We start from the raw sequence: 25,480 nt of genomic DNA, 5'->3' as shown, positions 1-25,480 counted from the left end.
TTTCGTGTGTCTTAATGGCTTAGTTTTTCTAAAAGAAGATCCTGCCAAATAGAGTTTTATATAATATGCAATAAGGCAAACAGATTTTCATATGTTTGCAGTTAGTATAGAAACTGGATGGATAATTGGATGTTGACATTTGGAAAAAAAAAAAATTGACGTATAGTAGTACGTATATTGACATAGTGACCTTAAATTGAATTATAAATGTCACCTTATAAGTTTAAGTATAAAAAACTTTGTGTTGCTCGATCTCTGTATTTAAATGAAAGAGTGTAATTTGATTGCAGGAAAACCACACTACACTCCCCTTGTGTTTTTTCATTCCTTTATATTATTAATTCACTGCAAATTTGACACTTGTGTTTCCAGGACTCCATGGGAGGCTCCCCTAATGATATCCGAATTTCTGACATGAGGCCGACTTTGGTAGAGCCAGCAATGTATAAACCAAAGGTTGTGTTACTGGGCAAGGAAAAAAAAGGTTAGTAAGACGAAGAAGCCTGTAAGTTAAAGGCAGCATAAAATCTGTTTTTTTTTAATGCATGTTGTTGATCTTATTGAGAACAATTAATTCTTTGACCTCATCTTTTTTAATAAAAATATTATAACTCAATCTACTCAGTGGTGACGTATTTCAGACTTCTCCAGTTATTTAGTCTGCTAAAACTTCTTACAATCGGCTGCAAGCTCGCATTCACACCTGCCTCCATCCAATCAACAACTAATAGATAAAATCAAGTCCTTGCCCTATACTTTGTTTTTATTTTTTGATTATGTGTTTCAGTCAGATGTAAACTATTTTACCTTGTATACCTTTATACCTATTACCTTTTTTTAATGCATTCAGAGTCAACTGATGAGTCTGAGCCAGACAAAATGCAATGTTTAAACAACAGCGGATCATCTGCCACTTATTCAGACTACTCGCCCTCCCAGGGATCATCTGGCTCCTCCAACCCACCTGGAAATGTCAGTAATCTGCAAACATCTGGGAAAGAGGGGCCCTCACAGACTCACTGGACTAACAGGTTGGCAAGAATTTAGTCACTGCCACCATTCATTTATATGAACTAATAGACCATCTGTGCACTCATATGACATGACAGTTGATCAAACAGTTTAGATATCCAGCTCACTGACTTTTGGGTGGCCCAAAACTGACGTTGTGTCACTGTAATAGTCTTGCAATTATCATCTTGAAATAAACATCTCTGCCGATAATCCAAATTTATTCAAGCAAGTTGTAACGTATCAGTTGCATATATATATATATATATATATATATATATATATATATATATATATATATATATATATATATATATATTTATTTATTTATTTATTGTTTTTTATTAACAGAATTGCGTTTATATTTTTACTACTTTAGTGCCTTTGTGGCAGCATCCTGAATTTGCTTTTTTATTAGATTAGAATTTTATATATCTCTCAATTTTAATTAACAAGAAAATGAAAACAGTTCTAGGTGAGCTTTATCTGGGCATTTGTTTCTTTCAAAATGTCTCTATTGCTCACATCACAATTTCTTTTTCACTCAAAGTCAGGCACAGCAGTATGGCTCTTGCTGTCATCTGCAACTGAAAATCCATCCCTGTTGCTCACAGTAAAGATTTATTATATTAGTACTGCTGAAAAACTTAAAATGATCACCACTTCCACTGCCTGTTCTTCAGAAGAACTCTTTGAGAGATTTCTTTTGATAACCTTGCAGAAGTATTACATGGGCAAAATTCTATAAACATTGAAAATCTATTTGATGAGGATAACAGTTCAGTCAACCACAGTGATATTTTCTCAACACTTTTCAATTTAAACATAAATTAGACTATATAAGGTTTATTAAGAGAGCTGTAGGCCCAGTTAAATTTAATTTTCAATAATTTATCCCCAAGATTACATGAAGACATCAGGGTAGTGGCAGCCTATAAATAAATAGAAAGCTTAATAAAATAAATTTGGGCTGTACTCAAAAGTTGCAGAATCAGTCCCAAAAAGGAATATACAAGGAACTAGACAGTTACTAAGATTGCAATGCTTTGCATGTAAAGTAAATATTTTGATATTAAGGCTTTGACATGAGGGTCTATAGGGGTTCCTGGTGTTTTCTGAATGCAAAAAATCTGACTTTACGTGTATATATATATATATATATATAGATAGATAGATAGATAGATAGATAGATAGTCTATATAGTCAATATATATATATATTGACTATTGAAAATTATCATCATAAAATCATAGAAGTGGTGTATTCAAGTCATTGCATTTATGTATTTAATTTGTATTTAATGTATTTTTGAGTCAATTCATATATCCAGACAAAAATGAGTGACGTCATTGACCCTATGTCTAAGTTAGAATTTTATGATATTGAATGTGCTTGTCATATCAGTCCATGGGCATATTCTTGTTTGCACATTTCTTTTCTATGTGCACTGATAAAATCTCAAAAGTATTTTGTCTGAATACATCAACAGGCTGGCTCAGTCTTTTCCGAAGCCCATTGACAGTAAGCCCCTTCTGAGCCAGCGGGAAACACCTCCTTCCAGCACGCTGCAGCAGCGAGGTGAGAGGCGGCCACTCAGCGACACCTTCGACAGCTGGAACAACGCCCCCCACTATGATAACACAGGTTTTGTCGCAGAGGAGACGCCTCTTAACACTCCGAGCAGCAGTGCTGGAAACCCCATGCTAGGCTCAAAGCCTCGAAGTGCCTCAATGGCACATGGCCGGCGGCCTCTCATGAGACAAGAGCGTATTGTGGGAGTTCCTCTAGAGCTCGATCAGTCGCAACACACTTTCCACAATGTTCGCACCACCTCTGAAACTGAAGTGCCTCCTCCCTCTAACCCCTGGCAGAACTGGACGAGGACTCCCAGTCCATTCGAGGACAGGACAGCTTTCCCTTCCAAGTTGGAAATTACTCCAGCCAACAGCCCCAATCCTGATCGTAAGGACTTCGAACAGGAGATGGGAGAATTACCCGGCACTTTTCCCTCAACTGGAGCCTGGGGGTTTCTGGACACTACAGACTCAGGGACGGGACGAGGTCATCCCAACATTTCTTCGCTTGTCCAGGGTGTAAAAGAACCGAACAAAATAGGCACTTTGGTTGTTAGCAAGAGTTCTGAGAGACTTTCGCCAATGATGAAGGAGGTAAAAGCTAAATTTAAGAAATCTCAGAGCATAGATGAAATCGATACTGGGTCATACAAGGTTTACAGCATCCCCTTGGACAGCTACAGTTCTAGCATAGAAAACCAGGGAAGTGTTGATAGAGCAGACCTCTCTATGCCTCTAGAACAGAGCATGTCAAGGAGCCAATCTGCTCCAATGCTGGACGATGATCTGGATGGCTTTGGTTTGAAAAGCTCTCAGCAACAGAAGCCTGCCATCCCAAAGAAAGTTTACCATTTTGACCAAAGCTTCAACCCACAAGGAGCCATGGATCTTATGAAAGCGGAGAGGAGAGTTCCTCCGCCATTCCCCAATGCCCCTGAATATGTAAACCAACCCGGGAAGACATTGCCAAAGGAACTTGTGAGCCCAAGAGGCTACCGAGGCTATCCACCAATGGAACAGATGTTTTCATTTGCTCAGACTGCAGTAACCGATGATGCCATCAATCCACAGCTCTCAGTCCAGCCTCAGCGCTCCAGGCCGGGCTTCCTGAGGCGCGCTGACTCTCTGGTAAGTTCAACAGAGATGGCGCTGTTCCGCAGAGTAGCTGAGAATCATGAGCTGCAGCTGGCAGAGCACTACAACAGGCCCCAGCAGAGCATGCTGGAACAACAAAACAGCTTGTCTACCATCACTGACACCCAGTTCCACAAGAGGAATGGTAGGTATGACGAAGATTACTCGTCTTATCAAGAACCCAAAAAGCCAATCATGGGTTACCCAACCAAGAGTCTGACACAACGTCGCCCCCTGTCTGCACGGAGCTACAGCACAGAGACATATGGGGCATCTCAGGCAAGGCCAGTGTCTGCCCGACCCACCATGGCTGCACTGCTGGAGAAATTGCCTTCAGATTACAATCTTAGTACATGCATTGAAAAGAGCTCTGAAGCAGACATGAAGATGAGACCTGTCCCTCAAAAACAAGAGGACCCGACCTCCAAAATGCCAGTAGATTGGAGACAGCAGCTGCTTAGACACATAGAAGCAAAGAGGCTAGACCGGGTGAGTAAACAAGCTTTGCATTTTGTTCTTCTATATAAGTGTTTGTTAGCTTGGACTTTATACAACCTCTTAGGAATTTTCAAGAAAATAAATTATTTTATTTCTTTTAAAATGTTTAATTCTTTTAAATCATTCTTTTATTCTGTCTTTATGAAGTTATTATATATTTGTTAATAATTGTTGAGATCTCAATAACCAATGTTCTCAGTTTAGTTTTGTATTATGTACTAATATGATTTTATTATAACAAGGTATATCTTAATATCTTAGTAAGTGACTACATCTTTCAATCTTTTATATAATATGTTTGGATGACACATTACAGACAAAGCTTAAATGAAGGCTTTTTAGTGAATAGACTCATGAACAGTGAGGTGAATCTCATGTGGACCATCAAGAAATGTCTGGGACATATTTCACCCCAAAATCCAAAGAAAATAAAAGGTTTTTTTCTCACTTTTACGGTGATGATGATTATGAAGGAAAATTAATTTACCTGAAATTAAATGTCACAATACCAAAAATCCTCAAATGGCTTCAAATTCTTTCAGCAAAATATCTTTTTTTTTTTTTAATTGGGGTGGAATATTACCCTGAAATTTCTTTCCTGAGATTTACCCAGTTATGTACATTCACCATTGGTGGTGAGCCTTTTTTTCTGTGTGAGTGGAATACAGTACTACTGCATTCTTCATTGTTCACATAATTTAGTATCACACTGCTGCTATTAATATTCTGTAAATGTAACCACTGTGTATCACTAATGTGTCACGTGGGCAGTAATGACGTACTGTTGTTGTTCTGTTTGTCAAGCTTACTCACTCTGTTACAGCAATGTGCAGTCCAGTGTATCCCCAGCCACAGCCTTTTGACCTTTCTGTGTGGCACACCCATTCACTCATGTCATATGGTTGTTTCCCTCCAATCAGAGCGCTGTCCTTAAGCACAACACAGTAAACTTCGGCATGCTGTACTCTGGAGGCTATGCTGCACCGCATGCCAGCAGAAGCATGACAATAAACTTTTACAATAACACAAAGCATGAAAACCAAACAACTCAGTGGCTACCTCTACCAAATGTGAGTATGAAGCAACTTCAGCCCCAGTTTCAGCATGAAGAAGTAAAACATTTGAACATAACATCTCCTCTGAAGACCTTTTTAGATCTCTCTCTTTTGAGCGACTTCTGCTTTAACTTCTAAAACAGTGGTAATATAATCATTTTTATGTACACTATAATAGCCTTTCTATAAGGCAGACCATCTAACACATTTCACAGTTTAACACTTATCTAACACTTCACCTGTTCTGAGTTCCACTAGGCTAGACACCGTCTCTCACTGTGATGTTAAACATATATAGGTGTTTTCTGTTGCATGTGCTCAGTCTTTGTGTTTGGTCTATGCACTACAGTCTTCCTCTGTCTTTAACTCACAGAACAAAACAATCTGTGACCAACAGCAGAGATACATTTATGAAAGGCCTTCTTGATCTTTATAAAATACAACCAAATGTCAAATTTAATCAATCACATTTAAACAGTCAGGGGTGAATTCACTAAATGTTGACACTAACAGTTCACCAACCTCTATTCACTTATTCACCAACAGGTGATTGGTGAATACTGTAAGTGAATAGAGGATAGTGAACTGCACAAATCAAGTTCAGCCAGGTGCTGAATTAGCTCTGTGCCATGAGTTTTTGTAATTTCTTTTAATGCAAACATGCCTTTTTGAAAATTTGTTTCAAATTAGTTTCAGCATTCTTTCAGCATTTTAAAGTCTCTGGATTGCAGTGGGTGGTGCTTGTTGCAGGAAGTTAGTTGAACAAACTCAGAGTAGGTTTAAAAAAAAAAACTGGTTTAGATCAAGTTCAGTGGACGCACAGTGCTTGCTATAAATGTTGTCAACTCAGGGTTTGTCCTGAGTTTAATATTAACTCTGGAGTGTTAATAATTCTGAAGTTTAAGATATTATGAAAAATATTTTGAATTGAAATGCATTTACAAGGCAGAAAGAAACTCCGCTGCTGCCACGAACATCTGAGAAGGTACTGTAGTTGAAGTAAAATATTCAACAATTTCAATGAGAGTGAATCAACAGAATTTATTTAATTTACTCCACAAAAAGATTCAAAGAAAAAAAAAATGTGTTGCACCATTATCTAATTATCTTTGTTTCTTTAATGAATTGGACACAAAATGAACTACGCTAAAAAAGGCCCAAAAGCCCATTAATTGATGAAAGCATGTGAATGGAAAGCTGATGAATAACAGTAGTGAACTGATAGTGTCCTTCTCAGTCTTGGTTCTTTAAAACATGTACATTTTAGAGCACTGTTTTGAATTCTGCTTGCTGACAGCACCATATCCTTTTAGACACCTTCACAACAGAGCAATATATTAGATAATGGACAAGAAGTGGTTTCTCCGAATGGCCAGTGGGCCCCGTATTCACTGGGACGAAGAGACGTGCCACCAGAGAACATGAATGTCATCAAAAAGGTATTGATTTTTTTTATACAGGATGTTTTTTTTTTTCAATGAATCAATTCATAATTTATTCTGTGATTAACTCAAAAATGATCACTGAAGTGTAAGTTTGGCATATCTTATATGTTAAATTGTTCTTGTAAAAAAAATAAAAATAAACAAATATAACTTGGGTCTGTAAAAGAATTTTAAAAAGAAACATCTCAGTTATGTATGTAACCCTTGTTCCCTTTCAGTCGGTCACGTTCGACGTTATGAATGGGATCTCGCCCGAGAGCCCAATCACCTTCGAGTGGTACAAAACGAGCCAATGGTACACAAAGTACCTTGGTCTGCGGGATTTGCATCGCGAGCTATATAAGGAGCAACGCGAGCAACTCGCATTCAAGCTTTCGCTTCGGAGCCGAGCACATCGCTTGCTGCTATCACCGGAGTGTTACAAGCAAGAGCTGGTGTTGGGTGTGACGGCGCGATTCAGCGGTTCGTCTGGGTTTCCTGCGTCAGCTCCCGCGTTCCGCTGAGTGCTTCAACACCTCTGAAAGAGCAAGATTTCTTTCACAAAAAGAGATACGGGCCGATTTGCGTCTTTTTAAAGATGTCATTTCGCCCGTGCGTTTCTGGGTGCGGTCGATACATCGCTCCTCGTGACGGTCACGATCGCTGTGTCACGTGTCTGGGCTTTCAGCACACTGAGACTGCGTTCGTGGATGGCTCATGTTCTCATTGCGGGGACATGACCATCTCGGCGTTGAGATCGAGACTCGATTACCTTAAAAGGTATAGAGTCCCCTCTGCCACACCCCGTTCTAGCTCTTTTTCTCGTAAGAGGGCTACTTCGGCTGGTGGCCAGGGTGATCTGAGGGTTACTGTGTGGGCTTCCCCGAAGAGCCAACCTCCTCGGACCACACCCCCCTCACATACGCCGCAGCCGGTTGAGTTTCCGGATGATTTTGCTGGACCCTCTCAGGCTCCTGACATCTCATTCGGGGCTCGCGAAGAGGACCGTATGTCGATCGCCGCATCTCACACGGCGGGCTTGAGTCCTCGGGAGATGAGGGTTCGGCTGCGTTGCCTCCCTCGGGAGTGCCAGCGTTGTCCGAGTCCGATCCCGAGCTGACGGCCGTGCTTTCCCGGGCAGCAGAGAGCATCGGACTTGAGTGGAATCCTCCGCCCTGTCACGAGCGCTCGAGGCTGGATGATTGGTTCCTGGGGGCTGCTCATGCAGATCGCCAGCACCCCCCTCTGGTTCCTTTCTTCCCGGAAGTGCACCAGGAAGTAACCAGTTCATGGAAGAAACCTTTAACTGCCCGAAACCGTTCTGGTACTTCCTCCGCCTTCACTGCCCTCGATGGCGGGGCGGCCAAGGGGTATGCTGGGATTCCCCCGGTGGTTCCACTGAAACTGTTTCAGAGGCTCCTGGGGCATATGGCGTCCGCGGCGGCAGTCATACCGCTCGGGTTACTCCATATGAGACCGCTTCAGCACTGGCTTCACGACCGAGTCCCGAGATGGGCATGGCAACGGGGCACGCTCCAAGTGACCATCACTCCAGCCTGCCGCCGAAACTTCACCCCGTGGTTGGACCCCTTGTTTCTACGGGCCGGCATGCCCCTAGAACCAGTGTCCAGACATGTTGTTGTGTCAACAGATGCCTCTGCCACGGGCTGGGGTGCCATGTGCAACGGGCATGCTGCATCGGGCTCCTGGACAGGACCCCGACTTCAGTGGCATGTCAATTGCCTCGAGTTGCTAGCAGTACGTCTTGCTCTGCACCGCTTCAGGGCCCTGCTGAAGGACAAGCACGTTCTGGTCCGTACGGACAACACTGCGACCGTAGCGTACATCAACCGTCAGGGCGGTCTACGCTCCTGCTGCATGTCGCAACTCGCTCACCATCTCCTCTTGTGGAGTCAGAAGCATCTGAGGTCGCTTCGTGCCATTCACATCCCGGGCAGGCTCAATCGTGCAACCGACGAGCTCTCACGGCAGCAGTCTCGCCCCGGGGAATGGAGACTCCACCCCCAGTCGGTTCAGCTGATTTGGGAACACTTCGGAGACGCTCAGGTAGACCTGTTTGCCTCTCCAGAAAATTCCCACTGCCAGTTGTTTTACTCCCTGACCGAGGGCACCCTCGGCACGGACGCCCTGGCACACAGCTGGCCGCTGGGCCTGCGCAAGTATGCGTTTCCCCCAGTGAGCCTTCTTGCACAGACATTGTGCAAGATCAGGGAGGACGAGGAGCATGTCCTCATGGTTGCGCCTTTTTGGCCCGGCGGGACCTGGTTCCCCGAACTTGTACTCCTCGCGACAGCCCCTCCCTGGCCAATTCCTCTGAGGAAGGACCTAGTTTCTCAGAGATGGGGCACCCTCTGGCACCCACGTCCCGATCTGTGGAACCTACATGTGTGGGTTCTGGACGGGTCACGGAAGGTTTAGGTACCTTGCCACCACAGGTGGTAGCTACCATCACTTCAGCTAGAGCCATGTCCACCAGACACGCCTATGCTTTGAAGTGGAACCTCTTCGTCACTTGGTGTTCTCCCTTCGAACCCTTGCTCTCAGTAGATCTAAAGTTTTTATCTTTGAAAACTGCGCTCCTGATGGCTTTGGCTTCGGTGAAGAGGGTCGGGGACCTGCAGGCATTTTCAGTTGACGAAGCGTGCCTAGAATTCGGGCCGGCTAACTCTCACGTTATCCTGAGACCCCGGCCTGGGTACGTGCCCAAAGTTCCCACCACTCCTTTTAGGGATCAGGTGGTGAACTTGCAAGCGCTGCCCCTGGAGGAGGCAGACCCAGCCTTGGCACTGCTCTGTCCAGTATGTGCGCTTCGCACCTATGTGGACAGAACTCGGTGCCTTAGGACCTCAGACCAGCTCTTTGTCTGTTACGGAGGCCAGCAGAAGGGAAAGGCTGAGTTCCTCAGTCAGAACCCTGGGTTCCTCCAGCACTGTTGATGTCCAACACTTGCGTACATGCCCTTTGGTCAGCCCTGTGTGGGACTAGGTGCCTCCATGTGTTGTTTACCCTTTTCTGGGTAATCCCACGTGTGTATCTCCACAGTAAGTCTCTCTGCAGCATGTGTCTTTCCCTTGGCAAGCCCCTTGCCAGCTCTGTCGTTGAAACTTCCACCCTGCGGGCTGGGTACCTCAGAGTTTTTATGTATCACCGCCTTGGTAGATACCTGCCTTCGGTAAGTCCTCCCACGGGCAGGCGGCCTGCTAGCATACGTCCAGCTGGAATATGCTACCCAGTGTATTCTGTGTGAGCTATAGGCCCTCACTCGTGCTGGCCTCACGACAGGGTGCTATCACTCACAAGGGTCGCTGGAAGACAGCCATGTGGCGTTTTTGTAAGGGACCCCATTCGTAACGTCGAACGTGACCGACTGAAAGGGAACGTCTTGGTTACGTATGTAACCCTCGTTCCCTGAAGGAGGGAACGGAGACGTTACGTCCCCTTGCCACATCGCTGTTCCGCTGAATGGCCTGGTTCACTGGCTCGGCTCCTCAGCGAAGACTTGAATGCGAGTTGCTCGCGTTGCTCCTTATATACCCGCTTTGCGGGGCGGAGCTCGCGATGCAAATCCCGCAGACCAAGGTACTTTGTGTACCATTGGCTCGTTTTGTACCACTCTAAGGTGATTGGGCTCTCCGGCGAGATCCCATTCGTAACGTCTCCGTTCCCTCCTTCAGGGAACGAGGGTTACATACGTAACCAAGAAGTTCCCTGAAGGAGGGAACGGAGACGTCACGTCGGTAATGACCAATGAATTGGGATCTCGCTTAGAGAGACCAATCCAGTGTGTGTGTAAACTAAACGAGCCAATGCACATTGGCATGTGATGATTGCATCCAGCTTCTGCTGACCACCGTGCTAGTATACAGTAACTAGGCAGCAGGTGCAACGCACATTCAGGTTTTTGCTGAGGAGCCAAGCCGGTGACCTGGCTGCTCAGTGGTGGTACAGCAGCTGTGGCGCAAGACGTGACGTCTCCGTTCCCTCGTTCAGGGAATGAGGATTACAAACGCAACGGAGACCTTTCAGTTGGTCACTCTTGAAGTCACGTCAGTAATGACCGACGAATTGGGATCACAACCAAAACGCCATGGATGCTGCCCCTTCCAGTGTCCAACAGGAAAGCCAGTCACTGTTGTCATAGTACTATGACAGATGGTATCTGTTGAGATTGAGAACTCTCTAGAGTGGTTTTAGCAAGCCAACACTAAACCGGGGCCTCTTGGTGCTTCCAACCGTTTGAGGTGAGAACACAGGAGGATACCGGCTCCACATAAAGGCAATAGAATCTAGCGAACGTGTTTGGTGTCGCCCAGCCCATAGTTCTATAAAAATCTGTCTGCGAGGTGCCACAAGCCAGCACCCAGAAGGATGCAAAACTTCTAGTACAGTGCGCTCGCACCCTGAGCAGGCAGGGCACACCCTGTGCCTGATAAGCCAGGGTGATGGCATCCACTATACAGTGGGCCATCCTCTGCTTGGAGATGAAATTCCCCTTATGCCGGCCTCTGTAACAGTCAAAGAGCTGATCTGAGGTCCTGAAACTTTGTATCCAGTCTACATACCATCTCAAGGCACGGATGGGACAAAGCAAAGCTAGGGCTGGGTCTGCCTCCTCTGAGTCAGCCAGCCCAAACTCTAGGCACGATTCGTCAACCGAGAATGTGTGCAGGTCCCTTACCCTCTTGATGGAGGTCAGTGCAAGTAAGAGCAGATTTTTCATTGATAGAGACTTCAGCTTAACTGACTGCAGAGGCTCAAATGGGGCCTGCTGTAGTGCTTTGAGCAATAGAGACAGGTCCAAAGAGGGTATTGAGGGGGGCTGGGGAGGATTCAACCTTCTCTCCCCCCAAGGAATCTGATGACTAGGTCATGCTTCCTTACCAACTTCCCCTCGTGGTTGGCATCAATTGCAGCCATATAGATTTTAAGGGTGGAGGGAGACAGCCTTTGCTCCAACCCCTGCTGCAAAAAGGACAGCACGACTCTGATCAGGCATCTTCGGGGGTCTTCTCGGTGAGAAGGGCACCATTCAACAAACAGGTTCCACTTCAAGGCGTAAGCGTGTCTCGTAGACGGTACTCACGCCGAAGTGATGGTGGCCACTACCTCTTGGCATAGGTCAGCTAGAACCTCCGCGTCCCATCCAGGGACCAGACATGAAGTTTCCAGAGGTTGCCATAGGGTGCCCCGTCTCTGAGTCAGTAGATCCTTCCTCAGAGGAATCTGCCAAGGAGGGCCTGTCATGAGGAGCATCAGTTCCGGGAACCAGGTCCGGGTGGGCTAGTAAGGTGCCATGAGAAGGACCTGTTCCCCGTCCTCCCTCACTGGGGGAAACGCATACTTGCGCAGACCACGCAGCCAACTGTGTGCCAATGTGTCCATGCCAAGTGTTCATTCGGACAGGGAATAAAACAACTGGCAGTGAGAAGTCTCTGGAGAAGCAACTGCTAAGAACTCTAGGCAGTTGATGCGCCAGTGCAGTGGGCCCGTCCAAACGACACTGCATGCCCATCGTATGTGGCCCCCAGCCAGTGGTGGAGGCATCTGTGTAAACCACAGCATGTCTGGAGACCTGTTCCAGGGGTACTACTGCCCAGAGAAATGCAAGGTCTGATCACGGGCTGAAGGTTTAGGCCGGTGTGACTTGGAGCTGGTAAGTGATACGTTGCAACCTCGGGACTCGGCCATGAAGGCAGTGTTGAAGCATTCTCATATGAAGCAGCCCCAGCGGTGTGATTGCCGCTGCCATATACCCCAGGAGCCTCTGTTTCAGTGGGACCACCGTCCTGCTCTTGAATATTTTCAGGGGAGAGTTTGCTCTTTTCCCAGTTGACCCAAATGCCCAACTGGCTGAGGTGTGAGAGCACCAAGTCCCTGTGTTCGCACAACTGATCCTGAGACTAAGATAGTATGAGCCAGTCGTCGAGGTAGTTGAGTATGTGAATGCCCTATTCTCTCAGGGGAGCAAGAGCTGCCTTCGCAACTTTCGTGAAGACACAGGGAGACAGGGACAGACCAAAGGCCAGGACCTTGTACTGATATGCTCATCCTTCAAATGCAAACCGCAGGAATGGCCTGTGGCATGGAAGGATCAAAACATGAAAGGACACATCCTTCAGATCGATCGCTGCAAACCAATCTTGGGGACGGATGCACCCTAAGATACGCTTCTGCATGATGGTCTGAAGGAACCAGCGAGACGGACTGGGGAGCACTGGCCATGCACCCGAACAAGTGGCACCAACGGAACCACCAACGTACCCACAGTGGGGCAGCGAAAAGGAACGCAGGGACCCAGCCCGGGCATCTCGTAGTGGGTCCAAAGTGGGGTCTGCGTGTGTGCAACACTTACCTGAGTTCGGGCAGAGGATGTGTGAGTATCATAGTGGACATTGCATGGCCCAGAGACCGCGAAGTGACCTTCATCGCTCGTAGTGCGAGGTCAGTAGTGGTGCGGAGCTCTTTAAGAACTTCTGGGTTGTGCCCACCCTCGTGCAGGTCCTTCAGTGCCTTGGCCTGATGAACCTGCAACAACGCAACTTCTCCGCAGGCCGCATAAGCACTGCCGGTCAGGGCCGATGAGTACCTACAGGCCCAGCAGGGGAGCAACGGCTTGCCCCGCCAGGTGGCAGCGGTATTTGGACCGCAATTGCATCGCAACGGACAGCTCCACTGGAGGGACTTCCGTATACCCCGCGCTGCCTCACCGTTGAGGGTGGTGAGGGAGGATGAGCCACCAGGGTGGTTTCTGGCAGTAAAAGGTGTTGCCCATGACCCAGTGAGCTCATCATGCACTTCCAGGAAGAAAGTCACTGGGGTGGGGCCCTGAGAACCAGTGCAAGCCACCCCGAGAAACCAGTCATCCAGCCTCAAGGGCTCAGGACGCGGTGGAGGCTTCTACTCCAGCTTAACCCTCTCGGCGGCCTAAAAAATTGTGTCTTTAAAGAGACGTCCACCTGTGACTGCTCTTTTAGAGATTGGTCTTTAAGTGTGCTTAGGTGCACAGGGTAGATGGTCGCCTTCAACACAAACAGGGAATAGTGCAGCCTGAAGTGTGCAACCCACTCGACACCATAAGAACCACCACCGCTGAAGTGCCGTATTGGCCAACACCAGAGCTTTCCAAGAGCGCGCTTCTAGAAACTTCACTCTGCAGCAGAGAAGTCAGAAACAGAACGATATAACCACTTAGCTCCGAAGCGAAAATGCACCTAGTTGCACCTGCTGCCTAGTTATACTTACGCTGCAATCAGCGACAGCTGGATGCAATCATTGCATGCCAATGTGTATTGGCTCATTTAGTTTACACTCGAAGTGGATTGGTCACTCTAAGGAAGATCCCAATTCGTCTGTCATTACTGATGTGACACGAGTGACTGACTAAAAGGGAAATACTTTTATTCAGCAAGGATGCATTAAAGTGACAGTAAAGACATTTATAATTTTACAAAATGTATTTATTTTTTTTATTTTTTTTTACTTTTCTATACAATTTTGAGCACAACACATAATAAGAAATGCTACTTAATGGGGTCTATTATGCTCTTTTACGATGTCTTGAATTTGTTTTGGAGGTGTACTAGAACATGCTCGCATGCTTGGTGGTTCGAAAAATGCATTATTTTTTACATAATCTATTTTATTACAATACCTTTCTCCCCATCCTGGCACAAACGTCTTGAATAGTTCCGGGTTTGATGAAGGCCCGCCTTCCGAAAAAACAAAATGTAATGTGATTGGTTAGCTGTCCCAGTGCGTTGTGATTGGCGAACAGCTTAGACGGTGTTTCAGTACTGCCCTGCCCCTTGCAAAAGCAGCAAGTTCCTCTGTCTGCTCCAGTTTAGTTAAGGATGGCGTCAGTATTGACATATCAGTTTCACCTGGAATAAGACCCAGAGAATATTGAACAAGAGGATCGCGCAGAACCTTTGCACACACGGATATTGCAAGACATTAGAGTGGTAGTGTTATTGTTATTGTTGTTGTTGTTTTTTGGCTAAATCACTTCTTAGATAGGATGTCAACAACTGCTTAAAAATAACTGCATTTACTATCTACAGATAAGTGCACATGTATTATTTTTATTGTTATTTAATTCTAACATTATAACATCAATTGCAGTGAAACTGTTATACAGTTGAGTTTATTTATACCATAGTTCAGTGTTTCCCAGGCAGCATATATATGCAAACTCAATCTCTGCCAGCAGGAGGCTCTATTGGAGTGGTAGAGATCAAGGTTTCTCCGGTAACCGCTGTACACAAGGTAGCGCTCAAAAAACTGCTTTATCAGACATTACTTGCAAGATTAAATGAAAATGACTTTTTCTGAAGACAGTCAGTTTCCTTCAGAAATACAGTGATGTAAAAACACCTGTACTCAATGTATGGAAAACACTGTAGTCTCATAATTGCAGTGTAAATTCTGAAGATTACATCATTGTCCAGTATTGTACTGTAAGCAATTTATTATAAAAAGGTTTTCATAATTGTAAAATACATATTTACATACATAATTATTCAGGTGCATGTGTAATAACTTTAATATACTAATGGGCTGCTTTGTGATATCACAAAACCCGGAAAACAAACGCTGTAGTCCAAACGAGCCATTCGTTGTAGGTCTTGAAAAGGGATTTTTTTTTTATCCTGCCCCCGCCCATATTCACAGCGGCATCCGAAAAAAATGTGCATGTTTAAAGTCTAGTGTGACCCCCACTTCAGTCAACGTTTAACAATGCGTTTACGATAGAAATGTTAAATGACCGATAGCTATATATCCAGTGATGCAAACTACTCAATTTTTTTTTTCTCAAATATGGCCATTTTGAGAGAGAGAGAGAGAGAGAGAGATGCGTATATTGTCTGCATCTGTGTCTCTCTCTACAAACAATGAGTTTAGTTACTTAAAAACAGCGATTTTACCCCCCTCCTTGCTGATACAATGTAGTGATTCAGAATCGATTAATAAAAGTCGTGTGGCAGCACTGACAACAAGTTTATGAGCTTCTGAATGTTACTTTTTGCACAGCGCGATCTCAGAGGCGTGCATCAATTAAAGCAGCGCATTAATACAGAACAGTGATTAAACTGAACTTTTTTAATGCATTGGCCTTGTCACACGCACACATACAGTGGTGTTCAGTACGGTCACACTGTATATCTGTTATTCAAGAAACTTTTGTTGTTTAAAAAACAATTTATGAAAAAATCTTCAGAAACTATTTGCATGAAAATCAAATAGGCCTATTGTTTTTTTATTGTATCATTTAAAAATGTGTATGCACTGTACAAAGCATTAATGCATTCTGTATGGGTGGGGGGGGGTTTGGCACAGTGGTTAACCAGAAAAATAAAAAATGGCACGTCATGCCGAAAAGGTTGCAGACCCCTGCTATATATCCTAAAATTATCACTACCTGGAAAAAAAGTCCAGCAAAATTATCTCTACCTGGTCTCAGATAATAAGATAAATCATCACCAATCATGCTAAAACTTTCTCAACTCTAAAATGGTCTCTCTCTTTTTTAAATAAGCTGCCCTGAACTGAAATGATTCATTGCATTTGTCTGGATCTCATTATAGTTTTATTATTTCCACAATGCGTTTTTAGAGAGTCACCCACATGTCTCAAAGTATTAAACCCTGACATGTTTTACTCTTTAGTTTCTACAGGCTTACAGGCTTAACCTGTTCTCTGTGCAATAGACACCTCTGTTGTATCGTGATTGCCATATTAATTTTTTCAAATGCCAGGGTTAATTACTACCTGCTGTCGTGATTCATTTCACAATGCATGTTCCCGCTCGGTCTCCTTAGCAACCTCAGTCTATCGGTGAATGTCTTTAGGTTGTCACTCGATATTATGGAACATTTTGCTTCTGCTGACACATTTAGTGTTATAAAGAAAAGTCTAATTAAATTAATACATCAAATAGGGAAATCAAAATGTCATAAGGTCCTGTGTAGCTAATACAGGTTTTTAGCTGTAATGATAAAAAGGCACTTGCCATTTGTCTAAACTCTACTTCATTACACGTTTGCCTAATGTTTGCCCACAGCCTGGTGTTCACAATCCCCATCAACAACAGACTATGATGATGACTTCAGCCACCCCTTCTCACCGGACGGCCCGTGACCAGCAGTATGAGGGGGCCATCAACAAGGTCTCCATCCAGCAGTACCAGTCACCTCTGCCCATGCCCATCACCACCACCAGCCCCCGGCCTCAGAGTGCCCGCTGCTTTATCCAGACTAAAGGCCAGAAGAGTATGGATGGCTTTCCAGAGCAGGTACAGGTCATCTCTCAGAATAAATGCCAAGAAATGGGCAGTTGCAAATGAGTGCAAGAAAGAAGACCAATCAAGATTCATGTCATGATCATGGAATATCAATACAACATTTCCTTGTTCTTCAAATATTCAGAGGGTTGTTAACTCTGAATCTTCTACTCCTTTTAACTAAGTCTGTATCTACTTTCATTCAGATACATTTGAAAATGGCTTTTTCCATTTCAAAATGAGTTCCAAAAGTTGCTTGTCCACACTGGAACATCAGAAAACACTTAAATCATCTTACTGTGCACGCATAAAACATAAATCATGCATAAAACTCACTAAAATGATACAGAGAGACAAGACATAATAAAGTTCTCACAATGTTCTTCTGACACAATAATTTTATTAGAAAAATATCCAAGGTTAATGTCACACTCAAAATAGCTATTCCATGTCTGAATTGTATGGAAACCCATTTTAGCCACTAAATTAAAAACAAAAAAACAAACATAAAAAGGTAATTGCAACCTTTCACAATTTGAACTGGTTTCCCACCTTTCTGAGAATTAAAAAAAAAAAAAATTAGAATTGCGATACAGTATATAAACTCAAAATTCTGACTTTTTTCCCCTCATGATTGTAAGTTTATATCTCACAATGCTATTTGTGTGTGTGTGTGTGTTTGTTTCTGACATGAAATAAAAAGGGTAATTGAGACTTTTATCTCACGTTTATATTTCGTAATTCTGACTTTTTTACAGAACTGCAAAAAAAAAAAAAAATAGATAATTTGCAATTACCCTTTTTATTCTGTAACAAAGCTTGTATAACCATAGATACAGTACATGTCAAAAGTTTGGAAACATTACTATTTTTAATGTTTTTGAAAGAAGTCTCTTCTGCTCATCAAGCCTGCATTTATTTGATCAAAAATACAGAAAAAACAGTAATATTGTGAAATATTATTACAACTTAAAATAATAGTTTTCTATTTGAATATACTTTAAAAAATAAAATGTATTCCTGTGATGCAAAGCTGAATTTTCAGCATCATTACTCCAGCCTTCAGTGTCACATGTAACATCCAGTCTATCACATGATCATTTAGAAATTATTCTAATATTCTGATTTATTATGAGTGTTGGAAACAGTTCTGCTGCCTAATATATTTGATGAATAAAAGGTTAAAAAGAACTGCATTTATTCAAAATTAAAAAAAAAAAAAAATATTTTCTAATAATATAAATTTTCTTTACTATCACTTTTTATCAATTTAACACATCCTTGCTGAATAAAAGTATTGATTTTATTTAAAAAAAAAAGAAAGAAAGAAAAAATTACTGACCAGTAGTGTATAGTGTTATTACAAAATATTTATATTTTAAAAACATAGCTTTTTTTTTTTTTTCTTTTTTTTTTTTAATTCATCAAAGTATCCTAAAAAAGTATCACATGTTCTGGAAAAATATTAAGCAGCAGAACTGTTTCCAACTTTGATAATGAATCATCATATTAGAATGATTTCTAAAGGATCATGTGATAATGATCCTAAAAATTCAGCTTTGCATCACAGAAATAAATGATAATTTAAAGTATAATAAATTTAAAAACAATTATTTTAAATTGTAATAATATTTCACAATATTACATTTTTTTCTGTATTTTTGATCAAATAAATGCAGGCTTGATGAGCAAAAGAAACTTCTTTCAAAAACATTAAAAATAGTAATGTTTCCAAACTTTTGACCTGTACTGTATATATGGTTACAGTATGAGTCACATGACTAAACATCATCGTTTTCGAATACCTCGATTTCCACAGTCCACACTGCAACACGAAAAAGGAATTTAAAAATGTATCCATTTGTAAGAGTGTCTTCAAAAAGCTCACTTTTCTAAGGACAAAAACGATGCTTCAGTGTGGATGAAAGGCCAAAATGCAGAGAAAGAGATGTTTTTTCAAATGTATCCAGATGAATGTAGACGTAGCCTTAAACCTGAAATTCTGTTTTATGTGGTTAACAGCTCTGTGTGAGGATCGAGAAGAACCCTGGTCTTGGTTTCAGCATCTCAGGAGGAATCAGTGGACAGGGGAACCCCTTCAAGCCGTCGGACATGGTAAGACCATTTCACCCTCGGTTTTAAAGGACAGAACATAATGTAATATGCTAATTTCAGCATTTCATTCCCAGAAATCACATTAAAAATGATGCTTTATATAGAGCAAAGTCAAAGCCATCTCTCTTCAGTTAGTAAAGTGTGCCTCTCAGTAGAGTTACCATGGAAACATGCGCTACTGCAATGCACAACCTTGCACACCAGCTGACTGCATTACCTTTTAACCTTTTCATGTCTTGGCAACATTTGGCGATAGTTAAAACAAAAGTGTTTTGTGACTCAAATGTTGCTGAAGTACATGGGGAAAAAAAGACATTCTGTTTCCATTTCATGTGCAGCTTTATGTTAGGAATGTGTACTAATATTATACTGTGTTTAGATAGGAATTGTCCATTTGCATTGAAAAGTGTCGTATTTTTGTTTTGTTTTATTTCCCATAAGGTTTTCAACATAGCATAAAGATTGCTTGTGTTGTGTATTGTTGCTTTGGGGTTCTTCTAACAAGTCGAATCCCTGTGAGCCCCGAAGAAATGATGTAAAGTTTGATGGACTCTCAATATGTGGCACCAATAATAAGACTTTATATGTGTTGACATGGCACATACTGATGGGTCCCACATGTAATTTAAATCTGTATGCTTTATAATCTCTGCCTTGATACCAGCACAAAAACAGTCAGTAACAAATATTTTTTTTTTTTATTAATCTTTTGTTTTGCAGTTTAACCTTTGCATTTATTTTTTTTTTTTTTTATTAATATAAACAATGGATTAAAAAAAGGTTGGGACACTGTACAAATTGTGAATAAAAACAGAATGCAATGATGTGGAAGTTTCAAATTTCAATATTTTATTCAGAATACAACATTTATGACATAACAAATGTTTAAACTGAGAAAATTTATCATTTTAAGGGAAAAATAAGTTGATTTTAAATTTCATGGCATCAACACATCTCAAAAAAAAGGGACAACAATCATGTTTAAACCACTGTGTGGCATCCCCTCTTCTTTTTATAACAGTCTGCAAACGTCTGGGGACTGAGGAGACAAGTAGCTCAAGTTTAGGAATAGGAATGTTGTCCCATTCTTGTCTAATACAGGCTTATAGTTGCTCAACTGCCTTAGGTCTTCTTTGTCGCATCTTCCTCTTTATGATGCGCCAAATGTTTTCTATGGGTGAAAGATCTGGACTGCAGGGCTGGCCATTTCAGTACCCGGATCCTTCTTTACGCAGCCATGATGTGTGTAATTGATGCAGTTATGTGGTTTGGCATTGTCAGTTTGGAAAATGCAAGGTCTTCCCTGAAAGAGACGATCTGGATGGGGGAGCATATGTTTTTCAACTTGGATATACCTTTCAGCATTGATGGTGCCTTTCCAGATGTGTTAGCTGCCCGTGCCACACACACTCATGCAACCCCATAACATCAGAGATGCGGCTTCTGACTGAGCGCTGATAAACAACTTTGGGTTTCCTTGTCCTCTTTAGTCCAGATGACATGGCGTCCCAGTTTTTCCCAAAAAGATCTTCACATTTTGATTCGTCTGACCACAGATCAGCTTTTCCACTTTGCCACAATCCATTTTAAATGAGCCTTGGCCCAGAGGAAAAACGCCTGCGCTTCTGGATCATGTTTAGATATGGCTTCTTTTTTGACCTATATATTAGCCGGCAACGGCGAATGGCACGGTGGATTGTGTTCACCGACAATGTTTTCTGGAAGTATTCTTGAGCCCATGTTGTGATTTCCATTACAGTAGCATTCCTGTGTATGGGATGCAGTGCCGTCTAAGGGCCCGAAGATCACGGGCATCCAATATGGTTTTCTGGCCTTGACCCTTACGCTGAGAGATTGTTCCAGGTTCTCTGAATCTTTGGATGATATTTTGCACTGTAGATGATGATAACTTCAAACTCTTTGCCTTGATATTGCTCCACTATTTTTTCGCGCTGCACATTGGGGGAATTGGTGATCCTCTGCCCATCAGTGATTCTGAGATACTGCTCTTTTTATACCCAATCATGTTGCCAATTGACCTAATAAGTTGCAAATTGGTCCTCCAGCTTTTCCTTATATTACATTTAACTTTTTCCGGCCTCTTATTGCTTGTCCCAACTTTTTTGGAATGTGTAGCTCTCATGAAATCCAAAATGAGCCAAATTTGGCATGACATTTCAAAATGTCTCACTTGCAACGTTTGATATGTTATCTATATTTCTATTGTGAATAAAATATAAGTTTATGAGATTTGTAAATTATTCCATTCCTTTTTTACTCACAATTTGTACAGTGTCCCAACTTTTTTGGAATCGGGTTTGTAGATGAAGGTAATTATTTTATAGATTGCTGTGAATTTAGGAGAGAAAAAAAGAGAGAGAAACAAAAGAAAATCTAAATCCAGATTAAAAGGCAAAGATTCTAAATCATAGTCACCATGTGGTTCCTAACCTCATATCACTTTTGACTTATAGGGTATCTTTGTTACTAGGGTACAGCCTGATGGACCTGCCTCCAACGTTCTTCGACCAGGGGACAAAATTCTGAAGGTAACACTGTTCTCCATCACATTGTCCCACAAGCTGTGACAATGCATCTTCCGCCACACTGCCAGTGGAGGGCTTTGCATGTGGCATTAAATGTCCAGTGTGTATGTGTGAGTTTGTGTCTCAAACAAGTGTGCATGGACTTCTGTTGTAATGTTTGTCCAACTTTGACGTGTTATTGTCCTCTCTGATTTAAAAGAAAAAAATGTTATAATATTTTATACCTTATAGTCTTAATAGCCTTAAGTCTTACAAGAAAATAAAATGGCATGAAATAAATTTTACATTGAATTTGAATTTTATTAACAATATATTACTAAATGAATGGAAATCAATGAAATGGACTACCAAATACCTCAATTTGATATTTTACATTTAACTTTGTGACACAGATTGAATAATAACTCTATATATACTGTATACTATACAGTATAAAACAAATTGGTGCTTGGTATGATCTAAAAATACAGTAAAAACAGCATGTTAGCTTGTTAATGCATTTACGAATGTTAACAAATGAGACCCTATTGTAAAGTGTTACCAACTATTTATTGTCAAGGTTGAAAAAAGTTATGCTGCTTAATATTTTTGTAGAAACCGTGAAAAAAAAAACTGAATTTATAAAAAATAAATAAATAAATAAAGTAACAATGGAAATCTTTACTGTCACATTTGATCAATTTAATGCATCCTTACTGAATAAAAGTATTAATTATTTTGAAAAAAAAATTATATAATATATACACGTATATAAAAAAAGTAATATAATTATGAAAATTGTAGAACATTTCCTAAAAGATTAAAAATAAATTAAGTACCAAACGAACAACACCCAAGTCTAAATTGCTTTTCAGATAGTGTCTGTCTTCCATATTTTGCTAAAGCAAAAAGCCTGGCATTGCTGCCTAACTACAATCCAGCCTCTGTGTGCCTAAATACAGTAGCTTTATGGAAAGTTATTGGGCTGTCTGGTTTTATGTGTTGCTGTCAGTGTGCGCCACTAGAATGGCCTGCAGAAAGCAGCTCCTTCTTTTTCCACAGATCCAGAGTGTCTAAACACCAGCTTCTTTCCACCTTCTCTCCTTTTACAGCATGATCTCCTGTGTGCATCTCTCTCTCTCTTCTCTCCCTCTTTATCCTCTTTGAGCTAGGCCTGTTCCCAGCCCTCCTGTGCTGCCTCCCTCCATCCGTTCCTCCCTCCCTCCGTTCCTCCACGCCTCTCCCAGTTCATTTTGTTTACCATGTGCTTCATTCTTGCATTGCAGGCCAACGGACATAGTTTCTTACACATGGAGCATGAAACCGCAGTGTCTCTTCTGAAGAATTTCCCGAAAACTGTGGACTTGGTAATCTTAAGGGAGAGCACAACATAAATATTTTTATAGTTTAAAGACTTCTCACCCAGATGGAACACAGGAACTTGTACATCATCTTTTTATCTAGGAACAATTTTGCCAATTGCTGGACCAATGGCAAATTCCAATGCCAAATGTACACTAGAGGACATATCTAATAACGTTACATATGGCTTACACATTCTACACAAACATTACATTGGTTGAAATCTTTTGTTGATGTTGCTGATATTCTTCTTTATCTCAGCCTGTGGCTGTAAGTGGGTGCATTTTTTCCTGCTTATTTATAATGGCGTATTATTTTGTACCTATTTTTCCTAGCAGCTTTTCGGTTTAATCTTGGAGCATGAAAGCACATCTGCTTTTAAGGACATTTACCCACCATAACACTGCCTCAACTTTGTAAATGCCTTGTGTAAATATATACATTTACGACTCAAATGTGATAAGAGTGTAGAATGTGAATGAAAGACGCATTGATGATTTTCTAACACATCGATGAGTTTTTGTAACAATTTAGAAGAGACATCCTTCTCATGAAAACAACAATTTAGGGAAATCAAAAAAGTCCCCTTTTAATCTCGATAAATGATAGCATTCTGTATTTGCACAAATCAAATGACAGAAAAGATTCCCTAAGCAATATTTCTTCTATTTTTGTGGTTTTCCTGCAGCACCCTCTATTGGTAGTCATGGATTTTTGAGGGTGGGGTCTTATTCTTTCGTTAAGTAATGTGAATGTACATTTCCATGTTTTTTTGTATTGTTTTGTTTTTTAAATTCCCCATGTTCCTCTGTTTGCTGCCAGGAAAATTCATACATATCTGGCAGTTTATTGGCAACACAGTTTCTATATAAAAATTTACTTTCATATCACAATACAGTTTAAGTGAAAGAAAAAGGCAAAAAAGCTCAATTCCAGTTGCTTTGTTGTTATTACGCTGCTTTAAGGTTTTTACATATTTTTTTAACGAAACAACAAAGGGAATTCCTGTCATAATAAAACAGACTAAATACAGTGTAAACATGCAAGGCTGTACTGATTAGAGCATGCTTTCAATCTTAAACTTGTTTTATCAGGATGCTTATTAGGGGTCTATGTGTTTTGGAAAAACTTTTTAAATAACCATCGTTTAACATCTCTTTTGGCCTTTTTCCCCCCTTTTAAATCAATCATCATTGTGATAAACAGTGCCATAATATCCCTCCAAAAATTCTGGGCATGTTTCAAATGTTGCTAAAAAATGTAGCATTTAGAAGGAGAGTTTCGAGCCGAAATGCACTTTGAAAGACCCCAACACAACACTCCCTGCATTTAGCTTCAGAGAAATATTGTTGATTATTAAAGATTATTATGGATGATGCAATTAATTGTTCAAATACTATTGTGAAAGAACATTTGATAATGATTATTTTTACTAAATGTTTTCAAATAATGGTTTCTAATATATTGATATAATTAGCTATGCTCAAATTGTTAACTTTTATAAAGAACACAAAACCAGTGTATGGACAGAGAGTGAGATTGCGAGTGAAGGAAACATTAGAAACAAATATGTACAAATCTTTCTAAAGTAATTGTGAATTTGTGTCATAAACATATGTATATGAATATACAAATGGTCATTTTTGTATGTGTTTAAAGACCTATTGAATATAAAAGGTAATATATGGTACTATTTAGTCTAATTGCAGTATTGATGTAAATAACTATGAATGGAGATTTTAAATAATTTATTCCAATAGATTGTGAATGTACTTAAAGCTTTCTGCAGTATTAAGACTTACTGAACTTGAATGCTGTTTCATTTTTGTGCAAAAAGTAATTATATCTCGAATAAATTATTCAATTTAGTTCAAAAGAATTAGTGACAATTTATCATATCATTTATTTGCACATGCAAGTTTACTCCTTCCAATTATTTTCTGTATTACCGCAAATATGTAATTGATGACATATATTCTGTGTCTAGAATGCATTTTGCAGATGATATATGTACATATTAAAAATAAATTTTAGTTAAAAAAATTTTAAATAATGAGCCTGTATAAAAAGGAGAAGAAAGTCCAATGCTGTTCAGCAAATATTGGAGCCATTTTCGGCTTTGGAGTACAGAATTTTTTCAGTATCTAAGAGGTGTTTTGAATAATGTATCTTTATTGTACAAATAATAAAAATGTCACTATTGTTACTACTGGTCATTCTGTGGTCCTTTATAGATGATAAAATGCCAGAACCAAAAGTCTTATATTCTTAATTTATTAGTTCTTTGATAATTGAAAATATATACATTCACAGTGAAAAGCAATTATAAAATTTTAAACTTGAACACAAACAGCTTTTTTTTGTTCATTTAGTTGCCTTTCTCTTAACTTCATTACAAAGCATGCCAAAGTTTTGTTTATAGAATTCTGTAATTACGTTACAATTTCAGTTTTAAGGGTAGAGTGGCAGATAAGGTGAATTA

General features: G+C 41.0%; 1 protein-coding gene across 6 annotated transcripts in view; it reads left to right on the top strand.

Moving 5' to 3' along the window:
- LOC109088960 (leucine-rich repeat-containing protein 7-like) overlaps positions 1-25,204 on the top strand; it is a 108,850-nt gene extending 83,646 nt beyond the window's left edge. For 4 of the 6 annotated variants that reach the window (XM_042758311.1, XM_042758310.1, XM_042758312.1 and 1 more), the window contains 9 exons: positions 373-484; positions 851-1,031; positions 2,501-4,208; positions 5,138-5,287; positions 6,586-6,711; positions 16,778-17,008; positions 19,019-19,111; positions 21,586-21,660; positions 22,923-25,204. In XM_042758311.1, the coding sequence (XP_042614245.1) occupies positions 373-484; positions 851-1,031; positions 2,501-4,208; positions 5,138-5,287; positions 6,586-6,711; positions 16,778-17,008; positions 19,019-19,111; positions 21,586-21,660; positions 22,923-23,030 (2,784 nt within the window). In that variant the 3' untranslated portion in view covers positions 23,031-25,204. The remainder of the gene's footprint in view (positions 1-372; positions 485-850; positions 1,032-2,500; positions 4,209-5,137; positions 5,288-6,585; positions 6,712-16,777; positions 17,009-19,018; positions 19,112-21,585; positions 21,661-22,922) is intronic. The other 2 variants (XM_042758314.1, XM_042758313.1) reach the window with 2 other exon arrangements.
- Positions 25,205-25,480: the final 276 nt, after the last annotated feature.

The sequence above is a fragment of the Cyprinus carpio genome, chromosome A6 (genome assembly GCF_018340385.1).
Source record: "Cyprinus carpio isolate SPL01 chromosome A6, ASM1834038v1, whole genome shotgun sequence".
Lineage (NCBI taxonomy): Eukaryota > Metazoa > Chordata > Actinopteri > Cypriniformes > Cyprinidae > Cyprinus > Cyprinus carpio.
Note: the sequence above shows the minus strand (reverse complement) of the source record. Positions and strands in the feature narration are given on the sequence as shown.